The sequence below is a fragment of the Rattus norvegicus genome, chromosome 11 (assembly GCF_036323735.1).
Source record: "Rattus norvegicus strain BN/NHsdMcwi chromosome 11, GRCr8, whole genome shotgun sequence".
Classification (NCBI taxonomy): Eukaryota; Metazoa; Chordata; class Mammalia; order Rodentia; family Muridae; genus Rattus; species Rattus norvegicus.
The window spans coordinates 96,638,467-96,657,104 of NC_086029.1; the positions used below are offsets into that span (position 1 = coordinate 96,638,467).

General features: G+C 52.5%; 3 protein-coding genes across 6 annotated transcripts in view; 2 read left to right on the forward strand and 1 right to left on the reverse strand.

The window, feature by feature from the left end:
- Dgcr2 (DiGeorge syndrome critical region gene 2) overlaps positions 1-10,325 on the forward strand; it is a 50,545-nt gene extending 40,220 nt beyond the window's left edge. For 2 of the 4 annotated variants that reach the window (XM_039088528.2, XM_063270658.1), the window contains exons 7-8: positions 717-920; positions 7,935-10,325. In XM_039088528.2, the coding sequence (XP_038944456.1) occupies positions 717-920; positions 7,935-8,191 (461 nt within the window). In that variant the 3' untranslated portion in view covers positions 8,192-10,325. Of the gene's footprint in view, positions 1-716; positions 921-5,565; positions 5,719-6,527; positions 6,765-7,934 lie in introns of all 4 variants that reach the window. The other 2 variants (NM_001012146.1, XM_039088526.2) reach the window with 2 other exon arrangements.
- A 2,647-nt stretch (positions 10,326-12,972) lies between these two features.
- Car15 (carbonic anhydrase 15) lies at positions 12,973-15,918 on the forward strand. The gene is made up of 8 exons (NM_001105901.1): positions 12,973-13,112; positions 13,319-13,354; positions 13,741-13,911; positions 14,336-14,496; positions 14,579-14,671; positions 15,207-15,273; positions 15,368-15,534; positions 15,654-15,918. The coding sequence occupies exons 1-8, from the start codon at positions 13,049-13,051 to the stop codon at positions 15,864-15,866; spliced, it is 972 nt and encodes a 323-aa protein (NP_001099371.1). The 5' UTR covers positions 12,973-13,048; the 3' UTR covers positions 15,867-15,918.
- Positions 15,919-16,188: 270 nt separating this feature from the next.
- LOC120095536 (protein FAM246A-like) lies at positions 16,189-18,189 on the reverse strand. Its single transcript, XM_039088716.2, has one exon. The coding sequence runs from the start codon at positions 17,459-17,461 to the stop codon at positions 16,769-16,771; it is 693 nt and encodes a 230-aa protein (XP_038944644.1). The 5' UTR covers positions 17,462-18,189; the 3' UTR covers positions 16,189-16,768.
- Between the last annotated feature and the right edge of the window lie 449 nt (positions 18,190-18,638).

The window sequence follows — 18,638 nt, forward strand, 5'->3', positions numbered from 1 at the left end:
AGGACACATGGTGGTACTTAGCGTTTTTGGGGTGTTCAGTCGCACCCATGGTTCTCTGTTGTAGCAGAGAATGTTCTCTGTCTTCCCCTGAACACGATGGCCATGTGGAGAAGATGATCCAGTTCTAACTGAGAAGAACTGTCAGACTTCTCTTCAGACACCTCCATGCCATTTGGAGAGTAGACTAAGCTTCTTGTTCTGGTTTCCTTACCTCATGCCCATCCCCTCCCCATGCATCTGTCACATCTGCTTACTGGCTTAAGGGGCTGGTTGTAGCTCTTTGCCCTGCTCTAGTCTCCAGGTCACTTCTGTGCAGTTTACTACACATGTCTGTTTCAGGGGACCGTCTTGTAGGCAGTGCCTAGAGACTCATTCTAAACACATTCCAAGTTTTAAATAGTTAATGTCCATCATGCTTAGAAAACACCATAAATGAGCCAGGTGCCTCTAACCAAGACTTGTGCAGGGGACCTTGGCCCTGAAACCTGCTGCCCCTGTCCTGAGGCAGTGGGCACTGCCTGTCTGTCTTGGCTAGTTGTGCTTCTCCAGATTGTGTGATGGCCACCTCAGGTCCATAGCATGCCTACAGGGAAGACTCAAAAGAGCTGACCAGTTCCTCAGTTGCCCTTTTCTCTTCAAGGGTACAGGTGGTGGAGGGGAGTTGGGGCGCGGTGCTGCTGGTAACACATACATCCGTGCACATGTGCCCCTTGCAGGTCAGACATGTGTTGATATCAAAGACAATGTGGTGGATGAAGGGTTCTACTTCACTCCCAAGGGAGATGACCCATGCTTGAGCTGTACCTGCCATCGAGGGGAGCCTGAGATGTGTGTTGCTGCCCTGTGTGAGCGGCCCCAGGGATGCCAGCAGTACCGCAAAGACCCTAAGGAATGCTGCAAGTTCATGTGTCTGGACCCAGGTGAGATAGCCACCTCGTGGCCAAAAGCAGTGATGAGAATTCTCAAGGGCTTGCTGTCGGTGACACAGCAGTGCTGGCAACATATACTGATATAGCTGGCTCAGAGCCTCAGTGGGCATCTGTGGCATGCCCAGTGACTGTCACCCTTCATGTTGCCTGCTTCCTCACTCTAAGGTAATATTTACAAATAAACTTGAATCTCACGGTGGCTGACTGTTTACAGGTCAACTTGGCAGCCTGAGACCTGTCTTTCACTTCCTAAAAGTAAGAGCTAAACTTGAAATCTACTTGTGCGTTTGAGTTCCTCCTCCTCATGTTAAGGTGGGATATGAAAAGCAGCAAACAATCCTTGCTTAGAGTCAGTCGTGTTTTAAAGATTGTGCCCTAGCATTAAGACAAAACTCAACACTAGGTGGTGCTGGTGAGGTGTACACTGCATAGTCAGCTTTCAGGATAACTGTTCTACTTGCAACAAAAGGACGTTCATGGGGCTGGAAGTTTTCAGTGGTAGAGCACTTACCTAGCATGTGCAAAGCCCTGCCCTATATCCACTCCTGGGAGGAAACCCAGCAGGTTTGAGTCCTGCTCAGAACACCACATGGTGCCCTCCTTTGTGGTACCTCAGAGCCACTGATGTCTCAGCATGAACTTGGGTCTTGGGGAGTATGCATTAAAAGCATGAATTTCTTTTTTTCTTGGATGCCACTGTGTGAAAGTGATGTGGGTAGCCCCACAGAATAGCAGCTTAGGCAGGCATGAAAATTAAGTCCTCATTCTCCAGGAGCTCTGTGGAAGGGAGGCATGACAGTGAGTACTGCCCCCTGAGCAGAGTGTCATCACTGTCCCTTCAGGAGAGGAGCTTAGGTAGGGAGAATAGAGTGGTCCTTTAGAGGCAGGCGTTCCGGCACGTGTACATCAGACATGCAGATGACTGCAGTCAGTGCAGAGGCTGTGCTTTTAGCAAAACACACCAGGGTGCAGAGAACAGGAAGAACAGATCAGGGAGGTTGACAGTTGGGCCTCTTCCTTTCCACAGAATAATCAGTTTTCTCATTGTATGGATGTATCTATCCAGCATCATGATCAGACAAATACTAATTGGGTAGTCACAAAGTTTCCTGTGAGCCAGCCACATTGCTACATTTTTCCAGCTTGTCAGCTGTGGGAGTCAAACTGGAGCTTGCACAAGCTGTATCGTCTGATAGTGTTGCTTACCTGATAGAGGGTTATGGTTCCACGCCTTAGAAATCTTCCAGTGCTACTCTGCCACTCTGTTGGGCTCTGCAGAAACAAGGCTAGACAGGTGACCCCTCTGTGGTACAGTTAGCTTAGTAAGCCTGCCCACCCCTGGCGACTTTTCGGCAGAGCAGAACCCTTGGTGTGTCAGGGCAGGCCCAGAGTTTGAGCAGGCTGCTTTGCTGTGCAGGTGGGCGGCTTCACTAGGATCTGCCCTGCTGTGCCTGTCCCCACAGGCTCTTGTCTTTCTCATAGAGGCCTTTCCCAGGAATTGCTCACTGCACCAAGGAGCCAACCTGCCACCTGGAGTGGAGACAGTAGGAAGTGAGTCTCCACAATCACCTTTAGTTTCTTTTCAGCAATGCAAGGGGTCAGCATCTCTTCAAGGCCAGGGTCATTGCAGGAGGAAGAGAAAAGTGAAAACATCACTCTTTTCAAATGGTATAATTACAAAGAAAGTCCTGGGGGATCTGCAGGAAACTAGAAGTACTAATGCAAGGCCTAGATGTATTGTCTTTTTCTTTTTTCTTTTTTTTTTTTTTTTTTTTTTTTCTTTTTGGAGCTGGGGACCGAACTCAGGGCCTTGCGCATGCTAGGCAAGCACTCTACCACTGAGCTAAATCCCCAACCCCTTTTTCTGTTTGTTTTTTCTTTTTCTTTTTTTCTTTTTTTTTTTTAGATGTATTGTCAATGCATTATACCGTCCATTGTACTTCTATACGCTATCTATAACAGTTGAACAGTGAAAACTTAAAGAAGGTGCCACGTAAAATAGCACCCCCAACACAGGAATGTCTAGCTGTAAGTCCTGCACATTATACATGCTGCCAGCATAGAACACTGGGGTAGAACAAGACCAGACTTAAAAATGTTCATGGGTGTTAATTCTTCCCAGATTAACTGTAGATGCAAGCATACGCCTTAGCAGACTTCAGCTGGTGTGTTCTTAAGCTGGTCTTCAGACTTACCCGGAACGACAAAATATGGGAAAATCGTAGGAGAGCCCAGAAAGAGGGTCTGTGATGCCTGATTTACAGCATTAGACTACAGCCTTATTAATCAGAACAGTGAGCTGTAGATAGGAGCTAAGAACTGTGGTTGATGAATTAATTAAAGAACAGAAGTAACCCCAGTGTGATCCATTTGTGTTTGATAACAAGGAAGAGAAACTCAGTAGAGAAAGCAGTCTTTGAACAGATGGTGCTGGGACAGACAGCTGTCCATACAGGTCTTTAATGCCACACCTGCTACCACACATAAGTAACTTGAAATTCTCATTCGTCAGATTTGAAAATGTAATGAAATTTAAAGACAAGCCTGGCCCTTAAAAAGATTGCTAGGTTATAGTCCTTACACTCTGAACCTACTGCTTTATGTCCATCGATAGATGAAAGACACATGCAGCACTTACCAAGAACATGTCTACAACAAGTCCGTCAGGATTCTTACATCCGGAATGTGTGAGGACCTCTGGAGACTGGGAACACAACAGTTGATACTGTGTCTGCCTTGCACACACGAGTCCTTGGGTTTGGTCTCCAGCAAAGTAGAGCACCCTGCACAGGCCTGAAGCATGGAGAAGGCCACACTGCCTGGCTATGGAGCTTGTTCCAGGCCAGTTTGGGACATGTGAGATTTTGGTCTCAAAAAAACCAGACAAAATCTCCTAAAACCTCCATAATAAGAAAATACAACTGTATTAAAAGTCATTTAAATTATAAAATGTTCAGTATCAGTCATATGGGAAACAAATCTATGTGGACCAGGAAAAGCATTAAACTTAATAGCACCAAGTCCTGGTGTGGAGTGGTTAAACACTTCATGATTCCTTGAGGACCTTGGGCCTGCGGTTTGGATTTGTACCTGACTACGGCTTGGTCTTAGAAGTTGTGTCTTCTTGCTCCCCACAGCGAAAAGCCAGCCCTGGCGCTTGCTTTTAGAACCAGTTTGAAATTAGTCTTACAAAGAAGCCGCTTGTTTAGAAACTTGGTGCTAGCCTCCACCAAACAGGCCCATCACCATCCCACTGGCAGGGTCCTGGAGGGTCATTAGAGGCAAAGAAGTAGCTGATTGACTGGGTAGATGATTTTCATGTATCCACTCCACAGTTTTAAGCATCACTTCCTGGTCATATGAGAAGAGGGCAAAAATACCTGGGCCAATTTTATTTGTCTAGATCAAGCTGGCTAGAAGCAGGGTTTATTAAGGCTCTAATGGCTTGTTCATGTGTGAGTTGTGGGGAATTTTTTTCTATACCAGTCTTTGGGGACCTGCCTTCCAAAACTGTTGTAGAGGTGGGGAGTAGATAGCTCTAGATCTTCTGAAGCTTAGGTCATCACATATGCAGGGCCTCCTGCTTCCTGAGAGACCCGGTGTGTGCCATGTCCATCTTGGTGTGTAGACGTACAGAGCCAATGTGGAGTTGGTAAGGGGTTTCCTGGCTACCTTTCTTGTGACCTAGACTTACTAAATGCCAGTAGTGCCCCCTCCCTGAGTCAGGACCACTAAAAGAACAGAAGGACTGGGGAAGGCTCCACAGGCAGGGCCAGCTTCTTGATCTCCAGTGCAATGGGAGGCCAATCCAGCATCTTCTTTTCCCAAAGGTGATCCAGTAAAGAGGTTGCTGGTGTTGCCCTGCCCTCCTGCACCTGCATAAGTGTGTACAGTAGACTGGATCTTTTGTAGAAAGCCTGCTGTGTGCAGAGCGGGCACGGATGCTGTCCCGTGTGAGCTAACAGGCTGCAGGGCATTGTGTGCACTGAGATGTTACTTCTCTGCTGCAGCTAGAGGACTCAGAGCTGCAGTGAAAAACTTGGTGGACAATGACCAGGTTAGCTGTCCTGCTGAGTCCTGGCCCAGACAGTTACTGGAGAACACTGTAGCAGCAACCCTCCTGTCCTCCGTGCAGTCCTGCAGAGTTCAGGCTTGTCCTGCCCGTATTGTCATTCCATCGCTGTTAGACACACATACCCTAGGGAAGCCACCTGGCCCCAAGATTTGTCACAGCCCAGCTACCTCAGTCAAGAACAGAAGTCTCTGCTTCCTTGCTTAGTGGCAATTACAGCAGCATTTCACACAGTGGCAGGTGAGAAGGGGCGGGGTGGGGCCAGAGAGCCACTGTCTCCCTAAGCAGAGAAGGCGTCGTGCAGTTCCTTTGGAAACTTCTGGGCTGCGCCCATTCCCTCTCTTGCTTTTTCAGTGTTGCGTCAATATTCTCAATTTTGAAAAGTTTTCTTTTCTCCTCTGTACTAAAAAGTTGTCAAGAGCATTGTAAAAGCTACTGGGTCTAGGAGAAGCCGGGACCAGCCCGAGTACCCAGAGCATGCCTGCATCTGTCTGCCCCACCCGTACCCCTGCACGTTCCTCCTCTCAGAGCAGCTGGTCTCCTTCCTCCTCACCCTCCTCATAGATGGTAGCAGCCTGTTTGACTCCATGGCCAGTGGGATGCGCCTGGTCGTCAGCTGCGTTTCCTCCTTCCTCATCCTCTCGCTGCTGCTTTTCATGGTCCACCGGCTGCGCCAGCGGCGCCGGGAGCGCATCGAGTCCCTGATTGGAGCAAACTGTGAGTGTCCTCCAAGGGCCACAGTAGTCACACACACACAGCCCAGCCCTCCTAGGTCTCCAGGTCCCCCTGTCTGAGCTGTATCCCTGCAGAGTGGAATCTGTGGTGAGATAGGAGGAAAAGGTGTCCCTCTGTAGCCACACACCTGCTTTCTTCAGGGCTGACCCCACCCTGGGGAAGCAGAGAAGCAAGATACCCGAGAGGGTACACACGGGCTGAAAGTTCAAGGTAGGCCTTCTGTCCTCCCAGCTCTGTATCAGGAACAGCCTCCCTGAAGAGTCATGGACTTCTCGTAATGAGCCGTGACTGTGGCCACTGTGAGAAGGGGAGGCTCAGTGTCCTGTCCTTCCTTAGCGATAAGAGGCTCGGGAGCAAGTTGCCAGCAGCTACGAGGGATCTCACTTATTCTTTGAAGGGGTCCCCAGTGTTTCCTAGGGCATGGCTGATGTTTACATCACTAACTAGTGCCTTGATTTTAGCCATGGGCAGCAGTTCTCCTAATCTGCCTTTATGTTTCCTTAAGCTTCCATAGCACATAGATACCCAAAAGTGAGGTGGGCCTGGGGCTATAGCAATGCAAAGGTTGCTCCTACAGTCAAGTGGCAGGGCTAAGACAGGCTGCATCTAAGTGGGGTGAGGGCACTTTGTTTGGAGAGACCCAGGGATGGGAGGTCTCATGTGACATGTTGGATGTGGCTGGCAAGGGGGTGGCTGGTTCTGAGCTAGTGACACTGGGATGGAGGTTCAGGAGCCAGCAGCCTGCTCTGAGTCACACAGTTTCCCTCCTTTTTCTTTGTTTGATGGCTCAGTGCACCATTTCAACCTTGGCCGGAGGATCCCTGGCTTTGACTATGGCCCAGATGGGTTTGGCACAGGACTCACTCCACTCCACCTTTCTGACGATGGGGAAGGTGGGACTTTCCATTTCCATGACCCTCCACCTCCTTATACTGCTTACAAGTGCCCAGACCTGGACCAGCCGGACGATCCACCACCACCCTACGAGGCTTCTATCAACCCAGACAGCGTGTTCTATGACCCTGCAGGTGCCTGTTCACCCTAGGGAGAGGGAATATGGAATTGTCAAGCTACCAGGAATTCAGACTTTGCTGGGACCTGGGGGCCCTCCTTTCTTTCTGGCTGCCTTCCCAATCTTTAGGGCCCTCTCTGAGATTGCCCCTGCAGAAGACGCTTGGTCCTGGCCTCCTTAGGGGTGTTGAGAGTTCTGGGGACCCAGAGGACAGCATCCTTCTCTTCCTCCTATGAGCACCTACTAGTGGTACAGCCCTCAGACCTCTCAGCCCATCTTTGTGGGCAGTAGGGATTCTAAGGACAGAACTGGTCCTGACCCAGCTCAAGAGTGTATACTGAACCATTGTAACAGTTCCTCCTGTCGTGTCAAAAAGCTGCTTTAGGGTTGCTGTTCTCCACCTGGCTGTAGAGCTGTCCTTCCTAGACTGTATAGCTAAGGAGTGTCCAGTGCGCCCCTTCCATGTGCGCTCCTTGCCTGGCTCCTTAGACAGGAGTCCTGCCTATTTCTTATGTGGAACATGCCTGGCTCCTTACAGACCTGCACTCTGTGGCACTTTTAACACTGCTTTAGTCTAGGGCTCTAAGAATGTGATTCTTCCCTTCAGAGCAGATTGTCAGAAACTCCTCTAAGAGGCCACAGTCACAGCTGGGGGCACAGCTCAACTGATAATGTGTTGGCCTAGCATAGGAGCCCTTCTTGGACCACAAAGGGGTTGAGATAGAAAGCTTTCTGCCAAGACTTCTAGATGGTTATAGATCCCCACTCTTTCCAGCCTCAGGGCAGGGTTGGAGTCCTGGAGACTGCTCATAGCCAATGCATTTGGAAACAGCCCAGAGTACAAGGCAGGGTAGATTTAAGGAGTGCCCTGTTCTGGATGTCTGCTGACACCAGTCGTTCTCAGACTACCTGCTCCCACCCAGCCCCCTTGGCTCTAGGTGCTGTAGTTCTGCTGCACCCCTGGGTGCTGTGTCCCTGCTGAGCCAGAGGTGGCTTCCCTCTGCTCCCCCTTTGTTCTGACGAGTTGGTCACTGCATTTCACCTACCATAAACGGGTAGCAGGATGAACTTAGTCTGCCAGAACATTAAGCAGGGAGCTCCCCTGGGTCCTTTGAGTGCTCAGAAATGAAGGTGAGTTTAGGACAGGGCCTTCACTTACTTCTTACATCCTTCTGTTCCCCCGCAGATGACGATGCCTTTGAGCCCGTGGAGGCCAGCCTGCCAACCCCAAGGGATGGTGGCATTGAAGGTGCCTTGCCCAGGCACTTGGATCAGCCGCTGCCCCCTGCAGAGACCTCCTTAGCAGATCTGGAAGACTCGACAGACAGTAGCAGTGCCCTGCTGGTGCCTCCTGATCCTGCCCAGAGTGGAAGCACTCCAGCTACAGAAGCACCTCCAGGGGCTGGGCGCCTTTCCCGTGGCTCCCTCAATACTGTGGTTTAGGTGGCTCAGCTTGTGGCCCCCCCATGGGCTAGGAGTGAATGTTTGTTGTTCAGAAGACACCTGTCTCAGTGGGGGACTGGAAGGGGTCCTGTAGCCTAGACCTACTTGACTGCCACATCCCCACCAGCACAGGTGTGTACATAGAAACTGAAGCCAGGCACTCAGAGGAGCAAGTGCCTGTGCTGTCTTTCCCTGGGGGCTGGTAGTCTCGTTTTTTAAATGGTGGACTGACACAGGCGTTGAAACCACACGTTTCCAAGAGAGCAGCGGCAGTGGGCTTCACTCACACAAATACATCTTTGGATGGGCTTGCACTCTCTCCCCTTAGAAGCCAGTCGTCAGCCAGTGTAGACAGAAGAGCTAGCACTAGGGGTTGTTTAGAGGCAGCAGAGCGTCTGGACTGCTTCCGGAGGAGAGCATTCGCAGCTGCTGATTGGCTCTCGGGGGCTTCCCGCTCAGGTCCAACTGCAGCTCTCAAGGTGCCCATCCCTGGGAGGAAATTGAACTTGCCACACCACTTCTAGCTTTGCTTTGAGGCCAGCACTGTGGCAGGAGGCTCCTGCTCGTTCTAGCACTCTTCCGTGTATACCTCTGCATGGCTCCCCAGGAGTAGACTCTAGCCCCTGCGGAGGGTTGGGGCATGCTGGCTTTTCTCTGCCACACTCTAGATCCCTGTGCTCTGCTTGCTGGCACATGACCGCTGTGTCTAGCCATGCCCGTTCACCGTATCTGTGCCATACACGGTTGTTTGGGAAGAGAATGTTCAAGTGGACATCCTGTGCTGTGTCATCTGAGTCCACTTCGCCCATGAACACTGCTGGAGCCTAGCGCCTGCCAGCCACATACATCACATACGTTGCCTCCTGACCTCCACAGCAATGGGGTCCCCGGGCTTGGCCCAAAGGCCCCAGCTCCAGATCCAGATCCAGCTCCGGGCAGTGGTCTCATCTCCCAACACAGGCCTTTAGCATTTCTAAGGTTTGGAGATGAGCAAGGTTTGTGCGATTTTTAGCACATTTGTCTTTTCTATGTTGGATGTCTGGGTCTTTCTGTATCTGTGTGTGTCCTCACATGGCCAAATGTTTGCAGGTGATAATGGTTCACAGGAGCTCAGGACAGGGCCAATACCCTACATGAGCCATTTGCCCTGGGGCCACTCTTCCACCTCTGTCTAAGCTTCTTCTAGGCTGTGATTGGTGGGACTTCGGTGCAATTCCTGTCCAGGTGAGAACAGGAGTGGAGGTGACTAACCTCGGTCTGCTGGGATTGATCAGACCCACACAGCTCTGAGCACAGCCTTACACCACTTGGAAACCTACGTTTCCTCTTTCCATACGGAGCATCTTCAGACCAGATCCCCAGGGCCGACGGGTATATGATTGTTCACAGATAATCTGTCCCATGTCTGCGCCCACAGACCAGCTGCTGCGGAAGTCCCTCTGCCAGAGGGCTCTTGCCCCTCCCCATTGCTGAGAACAGCAGGAAGTTCATCATGCCTCCAGCAAGTGTCAAGTGCTAGGCACTGGGCAGCCATGCTCCAGAGCAACAGTTGGGAACTGTATTGGTGCCAGGCCACCCAAAAGAACCCTAAGGACCACACACCAGTGCCTCAGAAGACTGTACAGGCTGGAACTTAAGTGGGGACCAAATGGCTGCTGGGGTTGAGAATAGGAGGCCCAGGTGGAGAGGGTGGTCTAAAGTGGGCTGGTGCTGCAGTGGTGGGCCTGTCAGGATTGCGGGGGTCCCCGTCCCCCATGCCTTCAGGGTGCATGGAAGGCCTGTGTTTGGGGCTGTTCGCACTATTGCGATTCCAGTTACTGGTGAATAATCCCAAATCCAGGATTTGCTGATGTTGGTGTTTCCTTGCCCATCCCACAAGGCCCCAGAGGGACAGGCTCCTAGGAGGCCCCTTTCCCAGGCCTGCCTTGCCACTCTTCTGAGAGGTCAGGTGCCCTCTGACCTGCCTTGAAGTGGAATTTGATACTGTACATTGTCTCAATGCCTGTTTTTACATATTCCTTTCATTAAAGGTTTTAGTTTGGGTGTATTTTTGGTCGGGTTGGCATTGATCTTTTCTTAAGATGCTGTGAGAACCATTTCATCCAATGCCAAATAAACTTGTGTTATGGAAAAAGCACGGTCAGTTCTTGCTGTGGCCCAGCCCCATCAACAGGGCTCTCCCAAGTTTTCAGCCCTTACTGGCATCCAGTTGGCTTCTGACAGCCCTTGGTTGAGGACCAGATGGCTGAGCTTGGAGCCTCTGTGCAGGGTACATGGCCACACTACTCCCTCTGAAGTTTCACTACAGTCAGTGGCAGGGCTGGTGTATGTAGTTACTAATGACCACCGGTGTGAGATGAGCTGAGCAGGGAAGGGCTTGGGACTTGTCTCCAGCCACTCAGATGGGTGTACGCAGCTCCTTCCAGCAAGAGCTGCTTCTCAGAGGGTAGGTGCACACCCAAGGCTAGGCTAGACAGTGCCCTTCCTACAGGGCGGGAAAGGCGAGAGCTCTCTGAGAAGATTACCCTCCATACAAGATCAGATGACCTTGTCTCTCCAGAGGTCTTGAGATGCTGAAGACTAACAGCTATTTGCTTGGGCTGGGGCCCCTCCTTTAAAGATGGGTTATTACACCCACTCACTATGGCACTTGGCCTGTCGGGGTGAGAAGCAGGGACAGCATTGTAGGCTCCTATACACTATTATTTCTATCATTTCTGTGAGATACCAGGGTTCTTGAGAGCAGTATCTGGAAGGGGTCCTTAAGTCCACCTTTTAACAAAACTCTGTGTGTGTGTGTGTGTGTGTGTGTGCGCGCGCGCGCGCGCGCAGTGTCTCTGCATGGTATAGCATCCTAGAACTCATTATGGTAGACTTGGCTGGCACTGAACTCACAGAGATCCACCTGCCTCCCAAGGGCTGAATTTAAAGGTGTGTTACCTGTAGTTTAAAAAAAAACAAAACAGGGGTTGGGGATTTAGCTCAGTGGTAGCAAGCGCAAGGCCCTGGGTTCGGTCCCCAGCTCCGGAAAAAAAAGAAAAAAAAAAAACGAAAAACAAAACAAACAAACAAACAAACAAAAAACCTGCTACCTTTGGAAGCTGCCGTTCTACCAGCCCCTCTGGCTCCCCTTTGTTCTGCCCGTTTTAGATCATCGCAACCAGCCCTAACCCAGCTTTCTTTTCTACCCACCTTTGCTCCGGGAGGGGTCGAATTACCAGCCCACTGGTAACTTATTATCCGGATCCAAAGAGGGAAGGAGAGGGCTTCTCTGCCATGCTTTGGAGGAAAAGGGATGCAGCAACCATGTAGGACCTTGGGGGCAGCTAGGGCCTGCAGCCCCCCTCCAGGCAAATCACCAAAGATGTTTGGCAGGGGCTAATTGGAACTAGCCATTCTTTAGGGCAGAAGGAGAGACAGAGATAATAAATTTGAAAGAGCACAAATTTCCAGGCAGGAGATATTTGTGCCAGCAATTGTGCTTAGCAGTCAAGGTAACAAGGCTGAGTGTGTGTCTTTAATTCTCGGATTCTATGGTCTGGGGGGTGGACTGGTAACGACCCCTCCCAGAGCAAAGGTTGGTAGAAAAGGAAACAGGATTAGGACTGGTTTCAATGATCCTGGAGCTAAGCCGGTTGGAACAAAAGGGAACCAGGCGGTGGTGTGTTTTTTAAATCTACACACAACAAAGGTGTGTACCTCCATGCCCCGCATATTTTAATTTTGATAGTTTTTTGTGTGTTTGTGCCTGAGTGTATGTTTTAGCACCCCATATATACAAGAGCCCTCGATTAAACTTGGGAACTAGATTTCTAGCTGTGATCGATCAAGTTCACTATCCTAACCAGCTTAACCTAGCTCAGAAGGGGCAGTGATACCAGGCTTGCCACAAAGGCTGGCAAGGGGTTGGCGTTAAGGACCTATGAGGCCTTTGGTAGGGACTGGAGCCTCGTTCTACCCTCAGCACATATGAATCCGGGTGCCTAGGTCACTGTCAGCACCGCCCTTTCCTCCTCTGCAGGGATGGACCTGGTCCTCCAGTAGTTGCTGTTAGTTTTTGCAGCACTGAGAGTGAGTCCAGGAAGACATGCTAAGAAAGTACTCTTCCACTAAGCTGTACCTCGCCTCTCTAGGGCTATGGGAAAGAGATGCTGAGACTGGAAGACTGAGAGGGGCAGCCTTCCAGTCTATGCTCTGGAGGTCATTGTTCAGCCTAAGCTGCTCACACCCACAGACATGGTGCCCATGTGCAGAGCTCCTGTCAAGTGACCACATGGCACATCGGGAAGGCAAGGAGTCAGACACTTCCCTCCAGAGTGTCAGGGGCTTGAACTACTTACTGTAGTATCCCCACCACAGGAGGGCTGCAGCTTCACCCAAGACCCTTTTTTCAGTAGGGTAGTCCTCAGACAGGAGCATCGGTAGGAAGGCAGGTGCAGACCTGGACTTGGAACAGGGGTTGGAGTCTCAAACTTGTCACAAGAAACATCCATGCCTCCTGCCCTAGCCTCTTAAGTCTTAGGCAGTAGGATCCAAAGTGCCCTTGGTGGCTTTGGCACGTCACTCCTGCTCTCTGCCACCCATTTTCACTGCTGGGAGAGTAATAACCAGACACCCTTAAGGAGTAATGCCAAGCCTTACACTGGCTGCAGCAGCTCTGAAGTTTAGGCTCCAGCCCACCTCCATTTCTAGTGGCTCTACCTGGACTCCACCCACTCTAGCCCCACCCCAGGGTGTCCACAGAATTTATCCAGACCTTAAGTTCACCTACCAATGGATATGAGCAGCCTTCTCAGTAGTCTGCCTGTACACTCCTCGTCCACTTTGCAGTTCTCCAGAGTCAGTCACTGCGGCATCATGTGGGCCCTGGGCTTCCGGCTCTGCTTCCTCCTCATGCTGGCGGCACAGGTGGACTCCAATGGTGAGCACCAAGGCTCTGCCTGTGTGTTCTTAGAGCTACCTGATACATCTACCCACTGGGGGTGGGGAGTTTGGGAGGAGACACAGTGACAGGGGAACGGCCTCTGCTGTCTAACCTGGCTCCATTCCTGGACTGAGGCCAGGATGAAACTTTAAAGACCCACATAGTGGTTCTCAGCTCAGTCAGTCCCTGCCTCCTGTTTGCAGGTACCTGGTGCTATGACTCCCAAGACCCAAAGTGTGGTGAGAACAGTTGTAACAGGCTATGTGGATCTGTCTGGTCTCTGTTAGCTCCTGTGCTCCAAGGGACTGGACACCAGACAGCAGGCACGCTGTGATTCTGTGTGTCTGTTGTTGGGGTCTGTGAGCCTATGGGTGTGGCTAGACCATGTGTGTGTTGGGATGGTCCTCAGCATGAGTATGCAGCCATGTCCCAAACCCACCTACTTAATCTCTCTGTGGGCCGGTATGTGTGCAGACTTGGTAGCTAAGTCAGATAAGGTTCTTCTGCAACCAGATGTGTGGAGGGCAGAGGGAGGGCATCTGGGTATATGGAATCCACCCTCCTCATTGTACTCCCACACTGCCTCCTACGCCCCTGCTGTAGACTCCAGTCCTTGTTTCCTCAGGCCCTGCCCACTGGAAGGAGCTAGCACCTGCCTGTGGGGGCCCAACCCAGTCCCCTGTCAACATTGACCTTCGATTGGTCCAGCGGGACTACGCTCTTAAGCCCTTCATCTTTCACGGCTATGACTCAGCACCTCAAGATCCTTGGATCCTGGAAAATGATGGCCATACAGGTCAGCACCATGAGGTTAAGACTGCTACCCAGAAGCAGGACTCCACACACCTTACAGGAATCTCACATGCACAGCGATGAGGACTCAGACAAACTGAGAGACCAACTTCTCAAAAGAGCTCGCTGCCCGCTACACATGCACACAAATAGGCTAATCATCTATAAGAACAGGATACACAGGGGAATCCAAATCCTTGTGAACAGAGAAGAGGAGGCTCTACACACGATGTAGGGAGGTGGCAGGAGATCCCTATAAATGAAACTAGCCATGACCACCAAGGACAGTCAGTCAGTTCATGTCTAGATGCCAAGATGCTGGAAAGAAGTCAAAGTCCTCGTAACCAAACTGCTAGTGACAGTGTTATTCTACACGGGGGAGGGGGGACTGCTGGGGAGAAATACTCTCATGTGCTCCCTGCCTTCAGTGCTACTGCGAGTACATTCCTGTCAGCAGAACTGCCCAGCCATCCGAGGTGCTGGGCTCCCATCATCAGAATACCGGTTACTGCAGCTGCATTTCCACTGGGGAAGCCCAGGGCACAAAGGCTCGGAGCACAGTGTGGATGAGAAGCATGGCTCTATGGAGGTGGGTTCAGGGGGGACCAGGAGAAAGACGGGCATAGCGAGCAGAGAGCGCCCGGACACCAGCTTTGGTCTGTATTCCCTAGATGCACATGGTCCACATGAACACAAAGTACCAGAGCATGGGGCATGCGCGGAGCCAACCAGATGGGCTGGCTATACTGGCTGTGCTATTGGTGGTGAGGAAAGGGCTGTGGCCTGTGCATGTTTCCAGAGAGAGGGAAAACAGTTGTGTGGAGAGACCAGGGATCTTCAGGTCTCTAGGGAACTCAGAAGAGCTCACTGCCCCTTAACACATGCACACAAATGGGCTAGTCATCTATAAGAATGGGGTGCACAGGGGAGTCCAAATCCTTGTGAACAGAGCAGAGGAGGCTCTACACAAGATGTAGGGAGGTGGTAAGAGATCCCTATAAATGAAACTAGCCACAGCCCCTGAGGACAGTCAGTTCCCTGGATGGCCAGGGAACTCCCCACCAAGGAGGCGGGGGCCAAAGGAATGGAGTGTTGGTGGACCTCGTGGTAGGTCATCTTCCTCACTCCTAGATCTCCCAGACCCTCCGACTGCGCCCTACCCACTGGTGTTCCTGCTTTACCTTCACACACACGGGGGGGGGGGGGCGGTGGAGGAAAGAGAGAGAGAGAGAGAGAGAGAGAGAGAGAGAGAGAGAGAGAGAGAGAGAATCAAAGCGTCTCTTACTAAAACTTCCATAGGAGGAGGACAAGGACAATACCAATTTCTCTGCCATCGTGTCTGGTCTGAAAAATGTATCTTCACCTGGTAAGGAGCCGTGGGGTCCCTTCTGGGCTGCAAGTTAGGTGGATGAGGAGCAAGAGCACCAGAGGCAAGTTCCAGCTTCTCTTCCCCCGTCCAGGGGTCTCTGTGAATCTGACGTCCACCTTTGCGCTGGCCTCTCTGCTGCCAAGTGCTTTGGGACTTTTGCGCTACTACCGATACTCTGGGTCTCTGACCACGCCAGGCTGCGAGCCCGCGGTGCTCTGGACTGTCTTTGAAAACACCGTACCCATTGGGCATGCGCAGGTGGGAGCCACTGCCTCCCCCCCCCCCCCACGACCAGGCTCTTTCCCACAGTCTCAGTTGCTACCCCTGCCTTCTCTGCCTGCCCAGTCACATCTTGACCCATCTTTGCCCACCCTCAGGTAGTCCAGTTCCAGGCCGTGCCCCAGACTGGGCCACCAGGTTTGCACCCCAGACCACTCACAGATAATTTCCGCCCCCAGCAGCCTCTTGGAGGGCGAAGAATATCAGCCTCTCCTGGAGCATCCATCCGATCATCAGTCCCTATCCGGCCCTGTTTGCACTTGGCTCTTTTGGGCTTGGGAGTTGGCCTGAGGCTCTGGCAGGGTCCCTAGGATCCACAGTGACCTCCACAATAGTGTTTCCACAATAAATCATGCACAGTGACCTGGGCCTAATGTGGCTGGGAAGGGTTGTGTGCCTAGTGGTCAAGTATATGGCGGATAGAGAATCCTCCTTAACCTCACTTAACCTCACCTCAATGTTCCTATCCTCAGAACCGAGAGGCTCCCGAGTGACTGTCCTCTTGCCCACCATAGCCATAGAAACTTCAACCAAAACTGAGACCCAGTCAAGATAAGCACTGGCAACAACACGCTATTTGAGTCTTCCGGTCAGAGGAAAGGGAGAAAGTCAGTGCACCTTAGAAATGCCACCTACTCCAGAAATTGCATTTTATTATACAATCTGGGTGATCAACAAGGGGAGTTACTGTGTCCGATTAAAATGATGACCCGGGTTGAAATTCCAAGGCCAGTCTTTAAAAGTAAAAGCAGGGTCCGACACGAGTCACCGAGTTGGCTGGTTTTGTGAGAGACAGCAAGCGTTACAAAACCAGGCCTGCCAAATAATTGCCCTGTGGAGTCTTTTCTAAAGAGAAGCTGGTGTTGGCCTACTGTTGGGAGGCTAAGTAAGCGTGTAAGTGTCTGAGGCTGAGTCCGAGGACTTTAAAGAAAAAGACAAGCTTTTGCCTCCAGGCTGCAGATCCCTTGGCTCGGCCAGCTGCTCCTCTCAGGCAGTGCCACTCTAGTCCAGATTCTTCCCCAGTTCCAAGGCCAAAAGGAGCTCTACAGCCCAGACTCAGTCCCGGGCGGTCATCAACCACACCGCAAAACCATCTGCATAGCCTCTGCCGCCCACCCTCTAAATAATGGAATGTCAGTTGGAGGCATCTGGGGAGTCTATAGGAGCACCGCACATCGGCCGATTTGCCCCCTTCTGGGGACACCGGAGCCCCTCAGTCTCCGCCGCCTTGGGCAGCCGCTGGAGGCACTGGAGTTTTCTTGTAGTTCTTGCGGGCCACGACTCGGTTCGCCAGGCCATCCGCGGGGGCGTCCGGGCCATTATCCGCGGCCCTGGAGGACGAAGCCAAGGCGTTCACCGTGCCGAGGACCCGCAGCAGGGCCGGACCGCGGGGCTCGCGGCGGGCGGGTGGCGGCGGCGGCGGTGGAGGCGGCGGCGGCAGCAGGGCGCGCAGGGCGTTCAGCTCGCTCCGCAGCTCCGCACGCAGCGCCTCCAGCTCCGCGCCCAGCTCGGCTCGCACGGCCGCCAGCCCCTCCTGCAGCCGCCGCTCGCTCACCTCTAGGACACCGGCGGGGTAGGTGGCGCCGCCGCGCGGCTCCCCGCACACCGAGCACACCGAGCCGCCGCTGCGCGCCTCGCTCCTCTCGCCGGTCCCCGTCGCCCCGGCTCGCGCGCCCGCGCGCTCGACCACCCGCAGCAGCCGCGGTGCCTCGACTCGCGCCGCCGCCTCGACCCGCAGCTGGCCACGCAGGCGAGCCAGGCGGCCCCGGGCGCGGGCATCTTCGGGAACCGGACCGTTGGGCTGCGAGTCCGGGTCCAGCCGGCGGGCCACGCCTCGCCTCAGCGCCTCTCTAACGCCGTACGCGCCGCGCACCTGAGTCCACGAACGCCCGGACTCTGCCGCCATGCGCTGCCGCCTGCACCGCTCTCTGCCAGCTCAGCGTAGAGGGTCAGGGCACCAGCCTGCAGCCTAGCGACCGCTGAGCCCGCGGGGACGCGCCTCTGGGACGTCTGTGGGAACGACCAGACCTGGGGGAACCCCTGCAGGGCCAATTCCTGAGTGGCTGGAGCTCCAAGGAGGCCACGAGTATGGGGGAGGGCTGTGCCAGTAGGCAGGGGTATTTGAAACTTGGCCGTAGGGACCGTGTTGTCGGCTGGGGCCCCCATAGGGGACTTAGGTTGGCCTCTAGGCAGTGGCAATAGCACATGGCACAACAGCTGCTAAAGCCTAGACACTGTAAGGCCAGGATCAAAGCCCACCTCACATTCTTTCACGTTGTCTTGGCCACAGCAACCCAAGCCACTCTAGCCGCTCTGTCTCTTGTGTCTCCCACATAGCACATCAGCCACAAGAATTCATCTTTCGGGGGTTGGGGATTTAGCTCAGTGGTAGAGCGCTTGCCTAGCAAGCGCAAGGCCCTGGGTTCGGTCCCCAGCTCCGAAAAAAAGAAAAAAAAAAAAAAGAATTCATCTTTCTCACTGGCATCTCCAACCCCAAGCTCTCGTCCCTCTACAAAACTTTGAGGGGCTTAGAGACTGCTGAGCCCCAGCCCATCTCATACTGTATCCTGTTTAACCTCCTCTGACCAGGCACCCTAGCTATCCTCTTGTCTTTACGTACCTAGGCTCCATGCCTCCCCCTGCCGACAGCTTCTGCTTCTCCCACTAGGACACTGAACCTTCCTTACCCACCCAATTTCACAAGTAACTGGAGCCTCAACCACAGGTAACTTCCACATTCATTGTTTCTTAAACGGGGTTACGTAGCCAGGACTGATTGAATTCCTGGGCCTCCTGCTCTGCCTCTGGGGTTACAGGTGTGGGTCGTCATGCCCAGTTAATGCAGACAGACTGAGGATTCGACCCAGGAATTCGCTCTAGCTGAGGAAGCCCTCTACTGACTGAGATCCATCACCAGCTGGCTTTGGTTTTTGTTTAGTTTGAGGGTGATTTTTTTTTAAGATTCTTTTTATTATTTTATGCAAATGAGCATTTTGCCTACATTGTGTGTCATGAACCACATGCCTGATTGGTGGTGTCCCCAGACTCTAATCTTTCCTCTCCTGACTGTCTTTATTACCCTT